Here is a 24,206-nt window from a genome sequence, read left to right on the forward strand (position 1 = left end):
CTCTGACACACAAGCACATACATACACACATACACATATATACTGTATATATATATATATATACACATACACACACACGTACATACACATTCATGTATGTAGTTCATATTAAAATATAACCCATGGAAAAAGATTTGGATGAAATTCCTTTTCTGCTGATATTTCTGATTTTATTTTATATCTGAATATCGGACTAATGACATCTATATAAGCCATCAATCTATTCATATTTACTTATTGGGTTGTGGTAATCTTTTCCTGTAAAGGGGGACTTTAGGCTTGTTTATAGCTGTGTGTCTTAGACTATTTTTCCACACGAGAAATAGCACAGTGTCTTGATTTGAGTGTGTGCTGGTACCTGTTGCGGTGGTGGTCTGGGCTGCAGGTAGGGGCTCTGGGTTGGGCCTGGAGTGGTCTGCTGAGGGGAGCTGAAATAAGGAGGGGTTCCCTGCTGTCCAGCCTGCTGCTGGCTGTAGCCTCCCATCCCCTGCTGGCCATACGGCGCCACCTGCAGAAACAACCAATCACACATTGGTTAGAGGGGAGATACTTAAAGTCAGGGCTAAGGTTGCAGCAAAACTTTAGGCTTAAAGCACTGCAGAGATGCTGTGAGATGCAATTAGTAGGGAATCACAGCAGGTGTCACATGAAACACTGCAGAAGTCAGTCACATCAAATCGTCTTCAAATCTACAATCTTCTTGGAAATATCAGAAAATAAATAAAAACCCAAACATTCTGAGTCTATTCACAGTGGCTTCTTTCCATTTTCCAAATCATCTGTTTGTCCCTCAGCTAAAAGCTCTTAATTTAGCTCAGACCAGGCTGACAAGCGTTTCCCAGTCCTCTGCCTAATGAACTCACACTACTGAAACCTCTAACTTTATGTCCTCTAGCTTGCCAAATGCATCCTCCTCTCTACATTATCTCCATCTCGGTCAGCTCACAGATGGGATGAGGTGTGGTGTATATTACTGCAGGCCCGTCCCGGGCCGTAACCCTAATGAGGGACACATGGACGAGCCAGGGCATTCCAGAGCAGCGCAGTTAAAAAACGAACTCACGAGGGTGAGGCCATGCCAAGAGCCAATGCTGCATTACACAGTGGTTATGAGAATGTGAACAGGGAGTGCATGTAACAAGCTGGCACCAATACAAATGTTGTCTTAATCCCTTCTTGTCGTTTGTTATGACTACAGACAGCGCCAGGTGCTTCTCACTCCTCTAAGGATTTCCTATGGAGACTGGGGATTTCTCATTCATGCCGACACGCATGCGTGCACACACACACACTCACACACGCGCAAAAGCCAAGTACAGACTATTAAACAACATTTACAACCACTGGTGAGCCAATATGACAGCACTTTTCTTGTAATATTTTTTCCCCATCATATCGTGTTGCTTTTTTAGTCAGTAACAGCCAACAGTGCTGCCACAAACTCATTAAACACACACACAGGCCATAATTTGGTGCGTGTGCCAAGCTCATAGTTCACCTTCAACTTTTACCCTAAGTCCAAAAATTTGAAATGTCACTTTAAATCTTCCTTGGCAGGTTGGGCAATGTAAAAATCTCTTAAGCTCAGAGTGATTTATACCTCAAATGATGGTGTTTTTCGGGGGCCCTGACGTGACATATTGTGACCATCAAAAGCAAAAAGCAAACATCCAGAGTTGTAACTTTAATGTGACTGCTATGAGTGAGAAAACCCATTCATAAAAGCCTTGTTGAGACTGATGGCTGGTGTTAAATATAGTGAAATCTGATCTGGCTGCAGAGGGCCAGCGGAGATTAATACGTTTGAAATAGTTTTGAAGAGTAACATCCTTTGAGTGGGTAGTAAAAAAGAAATCTTCTCTTGATGCTGGCAGAAGCTTTTTGACTCTATTAATAGAGATGATTGGACAATGTAGAATACTTTTTACTTCAATGGAAATGTGATTAGAAAAGACAGATCTGTGTGTGTGTGTGTGTGTGTGTGTGTGTGTGTGTGTGTGTGTGTGTGTGTGTGTGTGTGTGTGTGTGTGTGTGCATGTGTGTTGCACTCAGAGTGTGAGAGTGTGTCATTAGGCCGATGAGACAGACAGACAGGGTAAGATCTGTCTAGCTGGCAGAGAGGTTAATAGCATGGCCCTGCTCATGCCAACAGCACCACTGGATTCATTACTGCCAGCCAGTGCACTACACACTACACACTACACTCACACACACACACACACACACACACACACACACACACACACACACACACACACACACACACGTGTACACTTACAAACATAGTTCTTGCATACCGACATACTCAAATGAATGCAGATAATTCAAGCTGTCTGTTTGTAGGGATTTGTTAAAGTAAGAAAGACAAACAAATGCTCCCTCTCTCTATATCTCTCTCTCACACACACACACACACACTATTAGATGTGGATCAAAGTCATCCCGATAAAACAGAAGCAACTATATCCAATGATCAGTGATGACAGGCTGGTGTAGCACAGTGGGTCTCAATTGGAGCACTACTGTTCTGGGATTGGTGAGGATTAGGTCGCCATGGAGATCGAGACCAGACAACTGCGGGTAGGTTCCTTTCTCAGACAAATACAATGACAGGCAAACAGACAGATATGGGCAGGCAGTGATAGACAGACAGAGGAACAGATACATGTAGGCAGAGAGAAAGACAAAACACACAAAGGGGGTTAACAGAGAATTATTCTTTAGGTTTGTTCCCTATAAAATCCTCATGGTGCTATAAATAACCTTGTTACAAAGCATAAAGTGCTAATGAATAAATAAACTACACTAGTTTCTGTTATCTTCAAAATTGCCAATTTGAGTTGCAAAGATTTTTTATGTAAAAATACATCTGGGACACAGCTGGCAAGCATGCTGAAGCAAGAACGCTTGAACACACCAATATTACAGTACATCTGTTGTCTCTCTTTGCTTTCTATCATGATAAAGTCTGTGACTGAATGGGTAAGATACTGACTGAATGGGTAAGATACTGTATGCTTGAATCTTATTGTTTAATCTCATGTTATGTTTCTCACTGATGCCACTGAGGTACAAATTTACCAGGTGTGTATCTTTTTTCATACTGATTATAACAGACCTTTTCCACAGCAGACATTTTGGCACGTCATAGTATGAAAAACACAGACGACATTAATAACAGTATTGAAGGCTGCATACCATTCAGTTTGGGATTTTTAATTTTGGGGATCTTACACTGTGCGTGCTGACTCACACAGGGCTTACCAGAACCTTTAAATGAAAATTAGATATTGTCAGTGTAAGTAGTACAGTAACCTCTGTTCCTCCTGCTATGACAAGTCAGAAAGCCTGTTGGAAAAAAGAAAAAAAAAAAAGAAACTTGCATTGTGGTGCATGTTAGAGATTTGTGTGACTGGCAACACGTCTGGTGACTTCCCAGGAATGAGGGACACTGTTAATTTGTTCAGTCTGTGTGCAGTAATAAATCAGTGAGGTTGATAATGCTTTTTAAATGAACTTTCTTGCCTGATGATTATTGTTCATCTCATAAATGATACACAGTTAGTTTCTCTTCCTTCACTGCTTCAAATATTGTTTAGTCAAAGGTGACCAGACAAATAAAACCCTGAAACAAGAAATGAATTGTGCTTGTTTATGCACCATTATATGTAAACAAGTGCATGGAAAAGCAATTCCATTTAGAAACTCCTACATTAATAGTTAATAATTGCCACGCATAGATTAATCTGACTGAGTTTATCCATTCATTGCAGTCATTAAATACCAAGAAGGTGGGACCAGATACAACAACAACATTGCCCTCACTGCAGGAACTGTCCAGTAAAGCTTTTAGGGGCAGTCGAAGTAACTATTGATCACCAATTAATCAGGAGTAACATGTTGTGAATGCTACAGTTCCATTGTTTAAACACTTCGATAATGCAGCATAGACGATATTATGGCCAAATGTGGTTACTGTAAATGCAGACCTGAACTATAGTTTATACTTTTCCAGCTGCCTCTAACTACTTTCTGTAGAAAAACCTGTTAGAGGGCATCAGTTTTCAGTGTATTGAAGGAGAGAGACTGACAGATATGCAAACAGGTAAGACAGTCAATCAGGTGCGCAAGCAGAAAGAGACATGGAGACAAACAGAAAAAGAGGCAGAAATACAGCCAGTCACTCAGTCAAATAAGCACAGAGAGAGCAGGCAGACTGGAGGTCTAACAAGTAGCAACCTGTCACAGTGGCTTTGGAAGGAAAGACATATTCATTCAAATGCAGCTTCTGTTTGATCACTGAGGCTAACTGTATGAATGTACTGTACCTACCGAGTACACAACAGCTCAATGAAACCTGATTCTCTTTGACTGAGAATATGCTTAGTGATAAACAGTCTTGCTGTGCTGTTGCTTATACCAATAAGAGTAACTGCTGGAAGTAGAAAATAAGTCTATTTTCTGCCTTTTCCTTCCACTCAGGTGTGTGCAAGCAGACAAAATAACAGTGTGATTTATCCAGAGTGTCTTGGCAGGCACACAGTGTCAAATAAATGTCTGTAATGAAACGACAACAGATGTGAAGTGCTGTAGGGAGAAATGACGCAGAATAGACGTCCTGCGAAGCAAATAATTCACTATAAACTGCAGAAACAGTGTGATGAAAACAAAAGCCTTGGCAGCATATTAAGATACAAAGACACAAACATGCACACAAACACTGAGAAGAACTCAATCAAAAATCTATCAAAACAAGAGTCGTATGAAAAGGCAGACAATATCTTCCTGCTCAGCTAATGGAGGGAATAAACAGCAGTGCTAACCCTCATCCAAGGCAGTTTTGTGTGTATCTGTGTGTGTGTGTGTGTGTGTGTGCGTGCGCGCACATGTGTGTGCCTTAAATCAGCCGTTTAAAAACCCTGCATGGAACAAGGCACTGCTTGTAATTCAATTGGGCCAATGAGCAAGAGACAGGAATTTTCATAATTCTGTCGAAGTGGCGATACGGGTGGTTGGCAAATGGGACCATGGGTCGTCTGCTTTGAGTGACAGATGGGTTCAGCCAGCCAGAGAACTAAGCAGAGCCCCCATCCTGACCTTAAAACACACACATTCATACTTTCATACATTCACACACAACTGACAGGCATGACAGGCACACACATGTACTGCGTCAACATTTGCAAGCTATTGTGCTATTTAGCCACGCACAGATTATAAAAGTAGTAGACCATTGACACAGTGATTATAAAACTACAAAGAAAAACAACAAAAAAGATTGGGCCAAAGAAATATGAAGTCAAGTGAGCTGAGAAAAAGTGAAATAGAAACAGAGAGACATCAAAAATACCTGATACAGACATGAAGAGATACAGGAGCAGTGTCTCAAAAAGATGTTTAGACAGAGATGAAGAGATGGCTAGATAGAGGGAGAGGTGTATAGACTGAGATACTTAAAGGGATGGAAAAAGTGATGTTTTACATGATAAAGACGGTAACAGATAAAGATGGCGATGCAGACAGAGAGATATGTGGAGTGAAAGGGGCGACGCAGACAAGAGAAGCCAAGGGAGGAAGGAGAACATTAGTGGAGGGATAATGTGAAATAGTGATGAAGACGAATGGAGAGAGGAAAAAAAAAAACAACATGAAAGCGCTCCAGTAGATCAAAATGTTTTTTAATATTGATATAATTTGAGAAACATATAAGAGGCAGAGTCATATAGACACATAGTCAGCCACCAGGAACAGCACTATTACTATTAAGTTGGGATTAATTATACTAAGAAATGTCCCACAATGCAACACAAAAAACAGAGGTCGTACCCATTGCTGCAAAAACTATGCACAAATTATGGAAGATATTTTAAGAAAAAAAAAAAGAAAAGAAGAACAAAATATAAAATACCTGAAGAACAACTGGCTTTTATGAAATTGCAGGTGATTTTACTGACTGACATGTCTTTCTTCACCACCACCACCACCAATAACACACAAAGCCCCAGCAGCTCCTCACTTTCCTTGGTGTGACACAGAACTACATATCAACTACAGGCTCAAAAATAAAGTTAAAATGAATCACATCTCATTTCCACTGGAAATTCACAACATTATGTTGCTTGGGACAGAGCTGCGGTGTCCAAGGTGTCACTGTGTGGACTGAAAACATCCACTACTGTCGTACCACCACATCACAGTGTTTGACACGTCTGATCTATACTGATGGAAATTACTGATAATAAAAATATTAACAAATAATCCAACGTCCCTATAATGACTGATGAGAAGAAATGATAGAATACACTATGTGATATTTATGTCCTGTGGAGTGACTGATGGAAGTGTAATACCATAAACCTGCTTTGCTAACATTAGCATACATTACACTAAAAGCCCAACGTCACTGATTCAACCTGACATGTTTATATTTAATCCTGACCCTCCAGCAGTTCAGGAAATCTAAAAACTAACTTACAGGTAGATAATCAAAGGAAATTTCAGCAAGGGAGCACAGCAGGGAAACAGTAATGAAGAAATCTCAGTGTTGACGGATCTGTCAGTCAAAAGAATGAAGAAGTATAGCCGTTTCAGAACCACTTTGACAACGGTGGCAGTAGGCTCATCTGTTTTTCTAAAGCTTATTTGTCATAAGTGGATGAAATGTTTGAATTATCCAGGTGGAACATTTCTCAGTTGACCTGCATTTTCCCGTTTCACTTGCTATAATATCTTAACATCTATAAAAAGAGGAATAATGTGGATTTTAAATAGTTTAGAAATTGACAAAGTAAGATAAAACCATTAAGAAAAGAATATGGAGTCTGATTTTATAAAAAAATTGGGCTTTTATGTTACAAATTAACTCAGATAATAGAAGTATCACGTCTTCTACAGTATAAGGTCTTCTATAATGACTTCTAAATTCTAACATCCCACGCTGATTAAACATTTCATAACTCACAGGATCAACTCAATGATGTATTGTGTGTGATGTTTTTCTTTGCTCCTAAAAAGGGATGAAGATGGATTTTTCACTCATGAGCTGCATTTACTGTATCTTCAAATTCATGTTTTCCATTTTTGTGCATCTGATAGAACATCTCAAGATTGTGAGGGGAAATTACTATTAACTTTATGAAAAGTTGACCCTGGAATGAAACAAGATAATGTTGCATGCTGATCTGGAGCTAAAAATTTTGAGCCAGGAGCCAATTATTGTTTTATTAGCAATAAACATAAAAGTGAAGGCTTGATTAGAAAGATCTATACTGCAAATTTCTAGGCCAGGGAGAGGAATTAACTGTACCCTTTCTGATAGTACTGATACTATAAATGATATAACTGATTTAACAAGTTGATTCACCTGAAAATAACAGAGACTGTGAATGCAACATTTTAATATTACTATTTGTTTTCTTTTTGTAAAGTCCTTTTGTGACTGAATTTCTGCTGAAAAAAAGGCTTTGCTTTTGTATAAAATACGACATTTGCATTATTATTTAAAACAAGTAAAAATAAACTGCCTCATATTAAATCACAATGAATCCGAAACAACAAAATGTTCAACCAATTCAAAGGACTACCTCACAGTCCAAAACACTACACATTATATATATTAAAAGCACAAAAATTGAGTAAAGTCACTGAATTCATTGACCCCGGTGATGTTTGTTGGAGCCTGGCATGGCTCTCATTTAAAAACGCTGTTTCTTAATGTGAAGCTGAATGTGAAGTCCTTAACCGAAACACTGCATGTGTGTAAAAAACTTGCACATCTTGCAGCAAAATAATGCATTAAACAAAAAGAAATATACTCCATTGATCCAGTCTAATAGCACAGTGTGAGTGGGCTGCTGTTACTGCTAAAAGAAATATCTCTATTTCTGTAACATATAAAGTTGACACATCCGTTCTTTCACATTCAAGCTGAGCTGCCACAGCCGACAAGAGGTTATCATTACACTCAGGACCAAAACAAATCAACCAGCTCTTCAGCTTTGTGTGGTGATAGGATCAGCTGCTCATAGCTCTCTTGTATGGAGAACGAGATCTGAACGTCAGTGCTGGTTTGTGAGTTGCAGGCGAAGGTGAGTCCCTTAATGAAATGCGGAGGATCAGAGAGAAGGATCAGCATCAACAGGCTCATGATTAAACATAAGGTAAAGAAGAGGGGATGCATCACCATACGCGTCACCGTCCTCTATTGCTCCCCCCAAGGTGACATTGCTCCTTTGATCTGTCTTTCTCTTGCCCCCCCCCCCCTTTCATATATTGGAAGACCCTTGACACTTCAGAAATGAGCCACCCTTGGAGGAGTGAGAGAAAGAGTGCGGGACAGGACTGACATGCAGGACTGACATACATAGTAACCTAGATGCTGCACATTGAGTCATGACTAAATATAAAAACAAAGCAACACAGTCACATTCAGGCAACAATGAAAAATGAAACGGAGTACACTTCATACACTGCAGGTTTTTTCATTCCCAAATGAAAACACAAGCTTGTCTATTCAAAGATTGTGACTTATCGACCTAGTGATAACATCAACACTGCACTGACAGCGATTGAAAGCGAGAAGATAGTGTAGCCATCGACTGGCAGACACACAAATGTGTTTTTCTATATTTTCATCTTGGATTCCTTTCTGAAGACTGCCAAATGCTGCTCTCTGCCCCCTGTCTGCCTGTCTTTATTTTTCCCAGTCTCTAATTCACATCAATTGATGGAGGAAAGAATAGAAAAGAAAAAAAAAAAAAAAAAAACCCAAAAAACAAAGAGGCCGCTCCTCGCAGGCATTTTACCGCTGGCTGGCTGTGACTGGCGGTGGCTGTGTTGTTCCAGGCAGAGCCGTAATGGAGACATTTGGAGAGGCAGAGCAGGGCAGGTTAATGCTCTCTGTAATGTGTGTGTGAACAGCGATTTATTTTTTTTATTTATTTTTTTTTTTTCACAAGGCTCTGGGCCCTGTGCCACCAGCTCCAAATGTTTTTCCCCTACTAAACTCCTGACCCCAATCTGAGGCCAAGAAAGACAAAAAAAAAGAGAGGGGGAAATTGAGAAAGAGGCAGAGAGAAAAAAGCAATGGGATTCATGGAAGGGGTCACAAATGGATCTGAATGAGAGGAGGAGGGAGGGAGGCAGGAATGAAAAGGGTTCAGCTGCTGATACTGAATGAGTTATAGCAGACTCTCCCAAAGAGAGTGTGTAAGAGAGACCAGTAAATAGATCACTGATCACCTGAAATATTTCTTAACAGAGAATTTCTCAATGTTTAGACTGGGAATGAAGTGGGAGGGTCCCAAATACGAGCTCTATCTCTAAATAAATTTGATCCTGACAGACAGAACATAGTCATCGTTAAATCTCAAAGGGGAAAAGAAAGAGAGAAGGCTCATGACAAATGTAAACATCACAATTCAGAGCAAAATAGCCCTAAATAGATTGTTCAGAACAATCATTTCAATGCGCCGCGGCTTGGCTCATTTTTCACTGCTCGCTGTGATGACAGGCTCGAACTTGTGTAGGAGTCATGTCAATTACATCTGAAACAGGGTGAAAAGAGGGAGGGAGGAGGGAGGGAGGGAGGGGAGAGGGCTTCTAGTTGAAACATGCCTGTTCACCATTAGCGGTCGACATCAGCACAGGAGATTATACTCGTATTTTACATCCCCTGCTGTGCTGGCTGTCTTTCCTGGATGCTGGTGAACTGAGGCGCCGCTGTGTTAAGTGACAGTGACACAACGGTTTGTCAAGTTCCCACAGGTCAGTGCGGATACTGTACGGTGCGTTAGAGATGAGTCAGGGGTTGATGTGAGGCTGACAGGGTAAAAGGGTTACAGGCCGGTATCTGCCGTCCATGGTGCTTTTCAAGGAAATCAGCACCTGAGACACTGACACCATGTCTTATTTGAGTCAACACCTTTCTGAAGTGAAGAGGGATGTGCTCATGAGTCTGCTGCTGCCTGTGACCTCTGACCTTAAACACATTAGGAAAACTAAAAAAAACAACATCCCTACATCACACATCTTTAGTTAGGTCTTATTTAAACATTTACACTAACATTTATTTACTGCAGTGCCAACAATCCTGAGAAGAGCAAACATATATAACTGTACAATCACTAAACTAAGAAAACTCACATGGCACCAAGTTGCCACATTAACTCAACCCTGCCTGAGTGTATGAAGACATTTTAATTAATTAATACATGAGTTAATGATTATTCTCTTAAGATGGCACCACAGAATGTAAAATATTTAAACAGTACCTGTTATGTATAAAGTATTTTCTTTCATTTTAACAAGAGATAGCATTTTGAATGTTTTATCCTCCTGTATTTAGGAGTTATCCTCAGGAGCAGGTGTTGCAAAAGGGTGGGGGTCATCTTAAAATTCAGGTTGCCTTTTATTTAAGTCAATGCAGTATGGTAGGTGTACTTTGAAGTTTGACTCTATATAACTAGGCTTCATCTTCTTTTTTTTTCATCCCATCACACCAACTGGATGGACGTGAGTGATACAGAGAGGGTGAATCTAGGTAACATCTTGATCATGTCAATCTATGCCCTGTCTGATCTGTTTCCAAATGATGATGGTGTGTCATGTCTCTGCACTTCTCCATTCTACAAATGAAAAAACTCAGATGTTGGAGCAGACTTGACCTCTGTAAAAAAAAAACAAAAAAAAAAACAAAACAAATCTTTAATCTGGATGAAAACTGAGATGAATTCTCGGTGAGCCAATTAGAGCAGCAACTAATCCCCTTGTAACTCGGCAAAGACGTAAAGCATCCCTTTCTTTCTTCTCTCTTCCTCGCTCCCTTCGTTTCGCTCCACTTTCATCTTTCTGCTCTTTTATCTTATCAATAGGCATATATAGAGCGCTGCAGACCCAGAGCACCGAGCCTAGATCTTTCAAAAACATGCCGTTTGTGACGTTTTACACAGCTTGCCTGCATTCAACATTAAATTATATTAAATTTCAACATCACTTCTCCTGTTTGAACGGGAATGATGGAGTTGCAGCTCATGCTGCCCAAATAATGCAACAGCGAGAAATAACAGAGAGCTGGTTTGTAATTTTACTAATGGCTCACAAGAAAAACTATAATCCACAGGTTCATTTCTTATTTATCCCAACTTAGTTTTTCATAAATGTACATCCTCCTTTTACTGAGTGAAGAAAAAAAATCGTTGCTGTGTTTTGTTAGATTTAACACGTACACACTTTACACTGATACAACTGAACATTTCTACCTGTGAAGGGGAGGGGGTTTCTTCCCTCTTTCCAGTCAATGGTCACGCAGCATCATCTACACATGGCGTCTGATTGGCTGAGAGTCTCTCCACAGCAGCAGGGTAATAAAAGTTACAAATGAGAGCTGGCTATTAGAGCCATTGACATGCGTAGGCTAGCTTGCTAATTAATTGATTCTGAAACTTCATCTATTCTATAGCTACAGAGAAACCCTTAATTAATCAGGCTTTCTATATTTTCATCCAACCCTTTTCACTTTTCTCTTTTAACCCTCCCTCGCCCTGTCTCCTAATGTATTTTTTAATTGTTGAAAATGCTCAGGGTCCCATGGGCCACGAAGGAGTGCAGGTCTAAGGTTGTGGAGACCAGAGAAGAAGTGTGTGTTGTGTGGGTGTGTACCTGCCTGGATGAGAAGTGTATTTTGAAAAGTGAGCTTCCGATGCTTCAAGAGCCTTTCAAAAAGGGAGGGGGGGCAAGGCTGGAGTGGTCCCCTCTGCACCCCCCTCCTCCTCTCTACATCTTTCCTGGCAGAGGGTTTGATTTATTGGGGCTTCCCAGCCATCCGTCAGAGCCAGCAGCGCTGGCTGCATTAACCCCAGAGACAACCCTAGAACCTGGAGCCCCTAAGTGCTTCCAAGTGGCCCTCGTTCAGGAGGAAGCCCCCTGCCCAGGCTCAATCGATCTCATAAATTACCCATCTAACTCTCTAAAGTCAATAGCCCACAAGATGATGTTTGGCTTGACAAGGATCCTTACAGCTTTTTGTTTTAATGGAAACTTAAAAGCCCAATCAGTACTGTATGTGCATGTAAAGTAAATCCACAAATTTAAAACTTTCTCTTCCTTTTTCTTTTTTTTTGGCTATCACTTCTTTTTGTTATCAGTATAACAAAATAATCTGTACCCTATTGAAAAGGAAAATGAATCGGTAATTATTACAAAACAATAGTTAATGTCTTCAGTTTTCGATTGGCCTAGATCGTGATCACGCTAATAAGGCACCTGTGGAAAAAATACTGTATATTCGCCTCATTACCAATGCCAGTGCTGTGCTTTGTGTTTTCAGATTAAACTGCTGGACTTTCAGCACACCTGCTTTTAATAAAGCACCAATTAAGAGTCCCATTAGAACATTTACATTTTTAAAGTAGCTTACACGTATTTCGTAGTTATTCAGTAATTTTGAGATGTTTACAAATCACAGTGTAAATATGAATATAGTAGCCAAAAACCATAATGCCTCAGGTGCATGTGAATCACTTACAGTATTATGTACGACAGGCATTTTCACAGCAGATATTTAATTCAATCATGATTAATTTAATACATAGATTATTGTAATACATTTAATACGTATATTATTATGAGCTCTACTCAGTTATTATTTTTATATCCATTTAACTTAAATTAAAGCTTTATTGAATCTATTTTCTAAATCCAATATCATGCATAGTTGACAATTGTCTCACAATGGTTTTAGTTCAGTGATTTCAGCTGTTTTGAAAACCACAGTGAAAGATGTTGTACTGAATAAATATAACACATGATGTAAATAAAACAAAAAAGAGGAGTCATGTTGAAATGGTAAAAGCTTATTATTTAGGAATGTACGCAGCTGGTTTTCTGTTCAATAGAATATGGAGATGTGCTTTAAAGAATACAGATGTACCAGTTTTCTGTTCATTTTTTCTTTGCCCATCGATGAGTATTAAATAAAGAGAACAGGACGTGATAAAAGGTATACAGAGCTGCGAAGGAAAGAGTACTTGTAAAAGGGTGTTGTGGCTTGTATGGACTGAACAGACAGCAGGTCAGCCACATTTCCACTTGACTTTAAATGCTTTGCTTCTATTAAGTTGGCCCAGTGTGTAAGGAACAAACAGCCAACACTGGTAATGGTTTTTGCCTGACTTGTTGACACTTTCACCCTCCCCACACACATACACACACACATACACACACCTTTTACTCTTTCTTTCATTTGCCAGGATATCTTTTTTTCTCCTGCGCCTTCTCTCACTCCATCACCCCTCCCCTTTTTCACATCAAACACTAATGTTTCCTTCAAATTCCTTTTCCTCTGTCTGCCAACTTTGACATCACAGGAAATTACGCTCAGAATTGGCGGCGCTGTTTTTCTTCTCCTTTTTTTTTTTCTTTCAACTAAATTCCACTTCCCAAACAGACGCTTCTCTCGTGTGGTCTGTCATCCCCAAGACACCCATCTCTTTCTTCTGCTTCCTTGTTTCCTCTTCTTCCTCTTCTTTTTCTACTTTTTTTTTTTTTTCTTCTGCAGATATGTTTGTTCTGGCTCCTCTCACTCCACGCACACGCACACAAACACGCAGAGTTTCATGTCTTTTACCCTCTTCTGTCTCACACATGCATGCAGATGCAGAGTGACTCTAACTACACCTAATGCAAGTTGTAGGCTTATTTGCTGAAGGCTATTAGGAGAGGCTGATTTTTTCCTTGCTGAGACATCAACAGTGACATCAGTGTCTGTGCTTGCCTCCTATGCTCGGATTAATGAAAGGAGGCCGTGAGCAGAGTACTTAATTGGTAGCGAACTGCAGTGTTAAGAATGTGTCAGAGCCTCTGCAAGAGTGCATGTAAGACCATGTCATTATGTGCATAGGTATACTACGCTCTGCTATACTATTCTGTAATGTGTGTGTGTCTGTCAGAAGAGACAGAGAGAGTTGCAGACATAAAGATTGAGGGTGTGAACCAGAAAATACTGGCGTCCAAAAACAGTGACTCAAACTGGACTTAAGACCCAGCTATAGCCCCTGGGTTACACACAAAGTGAGTATGTTTACATGTACACCAAACAACACTGCCAACAATCAGATAGAGTTGAGTCAAGATATCTACATGAACAACAGAAGTTTTTGTATAAGCTCTTTGGCTCCTACTGTTTATTTCATGCACATGCTTTTTTTTTTAAATGCATATGAATAGTGTATCTGTCTTAAGTGTTTTTGTATATTAGTATGTAAATGTCATTGTGTATACATTACATCCTTTGCATACATACACACTTTTAAAGTGAAAACAAATATACAAACATAACAATAAATCAGCTTAGTTGACATGATGTGCAGGTATACACACACCACAGACATTTAATATATTGTCTTATTATGGCAAATCTAGCTCTGTTAATCAGGTTACACAGGTTAAAAGCTTTAATTTTTACTTAAATTCGCAAATACAATAAAGAGAAAGACATTTTCTCTCTTACTGCTTTGGGTTTCTGGTCATACAGGTACTGTTTTGAGATACCAGCTTCATCTACCCCAGTGCAGTGGAGGTAAACAGATCTTTGTTTTTGTTGCTCAAAACATCACATGATGGATATTGTCCAGGTTATTCTGGGTAGTCCACAGACCTTGCTGTCAACAGTTTTCACAGGGATTACCTATTCTAATACAATATAGTCAGTAGAAAGTACTTCAATTATTTTTATTACTTTTTGGGGCATATTTGCTTTTATTAGGCAGCAGTGGGGGAGACGACAAAATGAGGGTGCAATGCAGCAAAGGTCCCTGGTCAGATTCACACTGATGATGTTTATGGTTTATGGTTAGCATCTTAACCTGAAGCTATGAGGATGCCCTCTAATTCTTAAACACTGTGACCACCACAGACAAAATTTCATTCACCTCCATTGAACTGCTGTGGTCACAGAAATGTCAGAGACATATCTCAAAACCTGAGCAAAGATAACTAAACTAGATGGAGGCTGTACACATCTCTAACACTGGATGAAATGTATGTTTTGCTGCAGAGTTCTTATTTAATTTGAAAGGAGCTTAATTTTAGCAGGATTTAATCATAATAATGAAAGGCAGTCATATAGGCCCTTTTGTTCCCCTGCTAAACGCCCCAAAACACACACACACACACACACATACAGTCCTTTGGTCCTGGGGAAATCACAGAGATAGACGTACACACGTATCTTTGTTGACGTCACGTTGCCTGGCAACATCCCAGCATGCTTGGCTGTGACAAGCTGAGGTCTCAGCCCTGAAGCGCAATGCATCGTGGGGGCTGGTGTGTGCCGCGGCTTACATCACCCACAAACCCTCTTGCTGATGCAGCCGCAGCCAATATGGTGAAGTTGTTCTTTGCAGCTGATCCGGGGCCAGTTTTGCAACATTTGAGGTTAAGAAAGAGGGTGGGGGGGCTGATTTCTCCTCCTCCAGACCCAGCAGAAATCATGTCCATCTTAACTGCTTCTGGTGCCTCTTTTGATATGTAATTAACAGTCCCTTTAAGGCTTGATGTACAGTATATTTTGCAGTACACATCTGGAGTATTCATTTTTTTAGCCCTCCCCTCTCCTCCCTGATCAGACCCCTGACCGCTTTTCTGTAGGTGAGGCTCATTACGCTCATCTGAGAGTGTGGAATTAAACCTCCTCCTCCGAACTCATTACTGTGAGCTAGATTTCACTGGCTGCAGATAGGCAATGCGGTGGTGCTGCTTTTAAAGCCAGAGCCAGATAATTAGAAACTTTAGAAGCACAGTTCCCATGGCTATAGCCAGAGTGAACAACTAATTCTATTTGAACTAATTACGTTCCATAGCGCTACGCTGTGATTGCTACCCCAACGCTCAACCTCCCCTATGTAATACGCTCGAGGATTTCATCACAAAACAGCACCAGGGATGTATTTTTGTGCATGTGACTGACTGTATGGCATTATACGCTGGCATTACTCACTATGCACAGCATGCCTTCACATATACACACCCGTTCACTGTGCGTGCCAGTTGTGTGTAATTCATAGTGCAACACCCCTGAGCAGACACAATAATGTTCATTTAGGGAGTGTGTTGATGTCATCAAAATGCGTCAGGAGAGGTTTAGACCTTCATCTTTGGTAATGAAGTTGGAAATGAAGCCTAAATGTTAGGACACAGACCATTGAGACAAAAATTAAAAATAGCTGATACTGTATAGTAGATTAGTGGTTTATTATGATTATGATTATTATTATTATTACACTATAAATACACAGAGAATAAAAAATAAAATATCCTCACACTCACTCGTAACTCAATGGTGAGTAAACTGGTCTCCATATGTAAAAATCCGTGTAGTAACACTAAGTCTCAATATACCAATTTGTTTTGTCAACTTTATCTCCACACTATATTTTCTGAATCCATCCAGTGTTTGTAAATCTGCATATAAATACATAAGCACTGCTCACCAATTTCTTCTGCTACTGCATATAGTCCAATTTCTGCAATATTTTTGAAATCTGTCTGTCAGTCCATCTGTTTCCCCTCCTTCTCTTTCTTTCTCTGGTCTTGCTATGTGCTGAAACTTGCTTGTCCCAGTGAGAGATCCAAGTCCAGACCAACAGGCCGGACTGACTAAATATAGAAAGCAGTCACAACAGGGGACACTGTGCTCCCCTCCCTCTCTTTCTGTGGCACCTACTACTGCTGTTGCACTACAAAAAACAGTGATAAAAAGAAAATAAAATGATCTGACCTGCAAACATTTATACTAGAGAAGTGGCACACACATCGTATGCTTAAACACATATCTACAGTAGACACAGATTAATACCCATACATTCTTTCCTGGTATCTCTCTCTCACACACACGAACACACACGCGCGCACGCACACGCACACGCCCTTCCAGTCCAAATGGGATTTACTTTAGACTCAATAAAGCTGATAGAAGCACCATTGTCTGCAACACAGGCCTATTGTGTTGCTCACAGAGACTGTGACGTGACGTGGCTCGGCTGTCCTGCATCCATGTTTACTACATGGAAAGCATTCCACCACACAAACATATATAATCAAAGAGGCCTGCCTCCACAGACACACAAACATAGAGCTCCATCAGACAAGCATAGAAAAATGAACATGCTTACACACACACACACACACACACACACACACACACACACACACACACACACACACACACACAAAATGCATAACACACATACCTACAGCATCAAACCCATCTCGCTCCAGTAGGAGTTTAAGGAGAAGTGAGTGATGAAAGGACTGACACCACCACATGCCAGAGTGTGAGATGTGCTGTCTGGTATTTTAGGCTGAATCTCAAATTGAACATGCCAAGCCTTCAGGGAGAAGCGCTGGAGAATGTTCGCAACATGAAGCAAATGTCCCACCAAAATATTTCTTATACATAATGCCAGTTACAGGAACAGCACCACAGGAAAATACAAACATATACATATGCACAGATGCAGGGTTTGCTGACATACCTGCTGTTGAGGGTACTGCATCCCACCCATGCCCATTTGGCCCCGCCCCTGCATGCTCATTGGATATCGGTGTGGCGGAGGCGATGTGTATGGCTGGCTGGGAGGGTAAGGTCCTCCCCCTGGCTGCTGTGGGGTGGAGTAGGGATTATTGGCCATGCCGTAAAGCTGCGAGCGCTTCATAGCCATGAAGTCCATGGAGGACACCTGTAGAGAAAGACACTGGTCAATGTTGAGCATTTCCTTCTTTCTTAAGATTTCCTATTTGTTCATGATGGTGTGCTGTGATTGGCTGACAAGTACTGAAATGAAATTTTTCCATCATCTGCCAAGATAGAACCCCTGACAAAAGTCCAGGCAGTACACACACTTGTAACCACAGCCACCCTTCATTTTTTTTTAATGGCACAAGGAGAGGAAGCCTTAAATTAAAGTCTACGGGTCATAAATGAGCTACAAATGGAATCAAGTAGGAAAATATGTTTTGCTGCATAGTGATAGGAAGCAAACTCTCCTGGAAAAGGGCCAAAGCAAAATGATTTAATTAAAACCTAAAGCTTGTATCTTTGTTTTAATGTCTGAAATGCTTTTAAAACTGTTGTAAATGTTGTTTAAAGCAATGAGAAGCAATAGCAATAAAAATTCTATGGCCTTGTTCCCACAACCACAGCCCAACGGTGCCAATAATCACCGTACAGCGCTCCCTTCTCACTTGCTATGTTGTTACTTACAGCAAACTGGCAGAAATAGAGATTATTACTTTGAGTTTACGCTCTTATGAATTAAAATCAGAGAATGGGAAAGGGTTGAGAGTCTGTCAGGGAGCCAAAGTTTGCATAAAAGCTATGACGAGGTCTGCAAGTTTGAATCCCAGGAGGGAATTCAGGGCAGTCAAACAGTCAAAGTACCTGCTCTCTGAAGCCATACCTTGTCAGCTGGCTTCTTATATGAACACAAAAAAATCAAAGAGAAGAAAAAGAAGGTGTGAAGGGCAATTTATTCTTTTGTAAGTATTTCAGAAATACTGAACAGGGTTGTTTGGGGTCTCAGAGAGCCATTGGAAAAATCCGGTACAGCATGATGGGCTAATGCTAATCCGTCACCCATAGCGGTGTGTTTATCTGTCTGCTGGGCAGATAATGTGGAGTTCTTCTATCTTCCCACTCTCCTCTTATGCTTTCTCCCTTTTGTCTCCACTGTGTAGAACCATGTGTGATTTATGACATTTTGTTCCTAGTGTTTCTTACACACACACTTTCACTTCTACTCTCTCATCTCCAACTAACCCCCCTCCCACCCCCCATCACCACCACAGGCTCCCTCCTCAGTTCCCTCTCCTCCCCAACTCAATATCATCTCGTCTAGTGTAGAGGAGAAATTGCCGCTGCCTCATATTGCCAGGCTAATATCAAGAAGACATGTCAGGGGGATGGGAGCACTTTATTCAGCAGGTTACATGTGGACGGTTATAGCGCTCCAGTTTTAAAGTGGTTTTGTCTACTGAGGCATGTGTAGTTTGAACTATTTCATAGAGTGTGGAGGAAAGAGGAAAAAAGTGTGCTTATGTAGTGAGAGAGATGGAGAAAGAAAGCCAGAGAGAGAGAGAGAGAGAGAGAGAGAGAGAGAGAGAGAGGGATGAGTGCTCTTGGGTATCTAAAAGTTATTCACAGCTTGGAGATGTACTATATGTGTGCGGAGACGGGGTTATCCTGCACAGGACAGCATCACCAGGAGTCTAATCCTTAGAACGAGAAAAACACCTTTTTGACTTTTAAAATATGTGCTGTAGTCCTGCTCATCTACTGACAGCTACATATGAAAGTAATAAATCTTTCCCTACATGGCAGAGGCTAAAGTAACTGAGTGAAGCAGCTGTACCGATTTAAAATAAAATATATTACCCCCTGAAACTGACACCTAATCTGACAAAATGATTGCCAGCATTAGACTAAAGCACATTAGGGAATAATTAAAGTTATGAGCCAATGTGGAGTAAAACACATTTAAAAATCTTTTTGATTGAAAATCATTTGTATTTTTGAAATACTGATGGATTGAACTAAATTTATTCTAGATTGGTGAGAAAAACCTTGAACCATCACACCTCTGCTCCTTATTGTTCAGTAAGACGAGCTTGTCTGAACAGCAATGGGAATGATCTAATGACTTCATTCAGAATGCAACAAAAATAGACTTGCTCCTTAAGTGCAGCACATCTGAGTTAAACCAACTGAATAGACATTAGTTTTTGAGTATTTCTGATGTGCTAAAATTGATGCTGGTCCAATGTTTTTAATTTAGCACTAATGTGTTTTTGCTAGAGTGCAGGGCAACACATGACCTGCTTAAACATTCACACACCTACAACACACAGGCAGTCACACACATGCAGGTCCATTAAGCAATATCTGCAGCGAAAGGGAGATGTTCTCCAGTTTCTGAAAATCCAGGGCACTGTGCCACCTGTGATATGGGACACCCCCCACCCCCCACCCCCCCCACCTCCATCCAGTTCAGCAGTCCATCTCAAGAGGTCCTCTCTTTGCCAAAAATCTCAAATGCAACACAAGTAAATCCCCTCGCATGTCAGTTAAATGTTAACTGCTGCACTTAGAAAAGCACTGAACACACACACACAAAACTTGAGAGATTTGGTAGCGGAGAAGTGGATGCTCAATTAAACACACACATGCATACACACACACACACACACGCACACACACACACACACGCACACACACACACACACACACACACACACAGAAGTGTATATTAGCAGAATCTTGCACCGGCTGTTGATCTCACTCGTCTTGCTCCCGTGCTCTCTCGCTCTCTCACACACTTGTGGGGAATTCTTAAATAAAACCACACTAAAATTATATAGAGCTATCTGATACATTGGTCTGTCTTCCACACATGGCATTATCCACACCTGTCCATGGAGACAAAAAAAATGAGTATTCTCCGCCTCCCCAAACGGAGCCTCATATCTGCTCTCATGACAAGTTCCACTAAATGAGATTTCAGCCCACTGCAGCCTTTTCCTAGAGATATGCCCACCATTTCCCTCACACCACAAGGCACAAAAAAAGACAATTCTTGACAAATTGAAACATTATTTTTTTTCCCCCCTCAGAGAAATGGCTGTACTTAGGAAAGAAATTATGAATATGACACGAAGTGAATCGCATTTGTGCCAGGAGGGACAGCAGATAAAAAACTAGAGGGAATACACAGAAATTGTTTTTTATTTTCTTCAAATGTGTTTTTCACTTTTGTTCATCTGGGCATGCCATTCAGTGGAGGAGGGGAGGAGGCATGGGAGACAATAGTAATTCAACTGCTAAATTTAAAATTCAATTTATGAACTCTTCTCCAGCGTTCTGACTCTCGTGAGCTTTTTTCCTCTTCTTCTTTTTTTTTGCAAAACAAAGCCATTAAACAGAACATGGGTGAAATTACTGTGGGGTGAAACCTGCTAAATTGCTTTTCTGAGCTCAATCGACAACATTTTTATGTTGCGAAAATGATTTTACTCCTCTCTTTAATGTGCTAAGTTGTTAATCAGAAAGAGACAAAATGCTCGACACAAAAAGCTCAGATATGTGGATTATGGGACGCACACTGGGATCAAACAAACATAAAATAATATTGGTAAATGGATATTATTCCAATTTCATTTGGAATGTGGAAATTATTTTGAAAAAAAATCTGATTTATCAGCCGTGGTGAATGAAGGTTGTGGAGCAGGACTGATATACACACACACATCAACTTACCACACTGTGCCCACATGACTATTGTCCTTCACACTAGATGACCAAATCATCACCTGTCTCCATCAGCCCTTCATTTCAGTTATTTACAATCCATACACACACACACACACACACACACACACACACACACACACACACACACACACACACACACACACACACACACATACACACATGCAGGAAAAAACAGCTACAGAGACAAGCTCACCCACTTAGCAGATGTAGTAACAATACAGTGAGATCTGCATTGCTACTCTACATGTACCACCTTCGAATGCTGTTGTGTTTTCACTAAACTCCTCTTTTTTTTTTTTTCAGACTTACTAACTTATACGTGATCCTTATCCAACTTACTCTGCCATAAAACAATGTTCCTTGACATGTTCTTTATAGGCTACAAGCTGGTTTATTGAGCGACGGCTACTTTAGAAATTGTTTGAACCTCAAAAGAGCAATTTAGTGAACCATTATGATCCCTTATATCACCTGGTGCTTTAATGCTGTCTAGAACAACAGATTTTTCCTGTTGGATATAGGTAATAGTGAGTAATGGTGCTCTACACCACAGTGTACTTAGCAGCTTGGATACTCCTGAGGCTTCAGTGAGATGTGCAACAGGGTTCATATTTTTCAGTTATTAGGAGTAAAGACCTATTGGCACTCACATGGCGCAAATTAATGCCATGTGAAAATGGTTCTGAATATCACCTTAAGAAGATGCAATTAAGCCTGATTGTGTATGAAGATTAGCCCCAGGATGCCTTTTTGGTATTGATTATCTTCTCTTTTTCTTGCAGGACTACTGCAACGCCCGCTTTTATTCCTGTGCACTCAAACCATTTTAGCTTGTGTATATTTGGGAGGAGAAACATCCATACATAAATTAACTACGACTTATCCTCCCAGGGTCACACAGAGAGCAGGAGGGGGGGGGGGGGGGGGCTAATCCCAGCTGACATTGGCTGAGAGGCGGGGGGGGGGTACACTGGACTGCCAGTCCATCACAGGGCTGACACATACAGACAAACACTCACACCTACAGGTAATTTGGAAACACCAATCGTCCTAACCCCATCTGCATGTCTTTGGACTGTGGGAGGATGCTAGAGTACCAGGACAAAACCCACACACACCCTGGTGTTAAATGGTATTCAAACTCAAAACCTTCTTGCTGTGAGGCGATAGTGCTAACCACAGCTCCGCCAGACCACTGTGAGGAGAAACAAATACAGATAATTATTGTCAATGGATCCTCTTTATCCTTTGTGCCGTCTGTCTCTGGAGAATCAACATGCTGCAGCCAGGGCCGGTTTGGTCTGCTGGGACAATCAGCCTTGTCTTTTATGTTATTTATTTACACCATGCAACACAGCACTCGCTCCTTTTACACTGCGGTGCCCATCAATGCCTCGGCCTCCAGAACAAAGCTCTGCATTTCTGGCTTGAAACTCTGTGCATTTGGGCCTTGGATATCGAGCAATCAAGCAAAAAAAAAAAAAAAAAAAAAAAAAAAAAAAAAAAAAAGAAAGAGTGGAAGCAGAAAAGATGGAAGAGGAGGAGAGGGGGAGGGAGAAAGAGAAGAAGAGAGACTGCAGCAGTGGGCGAGTGCAGATCGAGTTCCATATTAATGTGTGCAAATTCCCCCGCTCCTGCTGACTAAGATTAGAAAAATTAATTTCATGGATGCAGAGACAATACTGATGTCATCAAGCATAGAGGAGAGAGGAGCAGCCCGCTGTTAACTCCTCCCTGCCCGACCTCCATGAGGAATAGATCACTCTTTAGTATCGGTTCATCACTTCATTTCACTGCCAGGATTCAAACAAGTAAACTAAATACTGACAACAAAACACAGCAGTTAGCCTTGACAGGTCTGTTTTTCTCAATTTGTCCCACCCTAAAAAGAGAACTTACATAAGTGTGTGATGAAGTAGCTGAGCTATGTGCATGGTGGCTATGTGACTGCTGAATCGCTAAAAGGACCAAATTCAGTAAATTATGTCTCGAAACACAATCTCATCCTGCTTCTCGGCACACTTGCCTTGTTAGTAAAAAGTCTCGTAATGAGTGACAGTGTGAAGAGTAGCACTGGTCTGTGGGGAGCTGGGTAGAGCCAAATTGCCTTTCTTCAGTCCAGTATGCCTGGATGGCACAGGCAGCTAGCACGAAGGCTGGCTAGCAATGAGGAGCATGAAATTATCTGAGGAGAGAGAGGTGCAGGCAGTGACAGCCATGGTGGAGACAGGGGAAATGTATATTCACACAGTGTAGCCTTGGCAATGACGCCGAGTTGAGAAAGAAAAGCAGATAACAGGCTTGTTGTTATAACAGACACGTTGTTATGTGGCCGACCAGTGTGCTTTTGTGTTTGGCACACTGCACATAATTGGTGTCTCTTCTGCGTTGTCCTCTGAGCTGGTGATCAGTGTGACACCAATATTTATGCCACACACGTATACACACACTGATACACCCTCACCCACACAGACACACATATTCCTATTTGTTTTACTAAATTTGGATTTAATTTCAGAAAGCTGAGTGTATTTCAGGTTTAATGTATATATTTTCTTCTTAAATACTGTTTAGGAGAAACAATTTTTCTTTCCATAAGTAATACATGACAGGTAAAACATGACTTAGTGCAGGTTTATTTCTTGCAGCTGAATAGATGCTGTGGCGTTTCATCTGCATAGGACAATGTTTAGCTGTTACATAACAACTCCATAAACTCATATCTCTCACTGGACGTCTACCTACAGACATCAGCTGCTGGACACCTCTGAAAATTTTAATTTAATCACCTCTGTGCTTATTTTAAAATTAATTTCCCATGTTTAAAATCCATTAAAAAAAAAATCACTTTGCTGGTTAAACTACACTAGTCTTGTGTAAATAC

General features: G+C 40.7%; 1 protein-coding gene across 8 annotated transcripts in view; it reads right to left on the reverse strand.

Moving 5' to 3' along the window:
• The window catches only part of LOC113125879 (AT-rich interactive domain-containing protein 1B-like), a 188,974-nt gene that overhangs the window by 118,847 nt on the left and 45,921 nt on the right, over nucleotides 1-24,206 (reverse strand). For all 8 annotated transcript variants that reach the window (XM_026299528.1, XM_026299538.2, XM_026299510.1 and 5 more), the window contains 2 exons: nucleotides 17,532-17,735; nucleotides 359-508 (listed from right to left, as the gene is read on the reverse strand). In XM_026299528.1, the coding sequence (XP_026155313.1) occupies nucleotides 359-508; nucleotides 17,532-17,726 (345 nt within the window). In that variant the 5' untranslated portion in view covers nucleotides 17,727-17,735. The remainder of the gene's footprint in view (nucleotides 1-358; nucleotides 509-17,531; nucleotides 17,736-24,206) is intronic.

This window comes from Mastacembelus armatus, chromosome 22, assembly GCF_900324485.2.
Source record: "Mastacembelus armatus chromosome 22, fMasArm1.2, whole genome shotgun sequence".
In the NCBI taxonomy this organism is placed as follows: domain Eukaryota; kingdom Metazoa; phylum Chordata; class Actinopteri; order Synbranchiformes; family Mastacembelidae; genus Mastacembelus; species Mastacembelus armatus.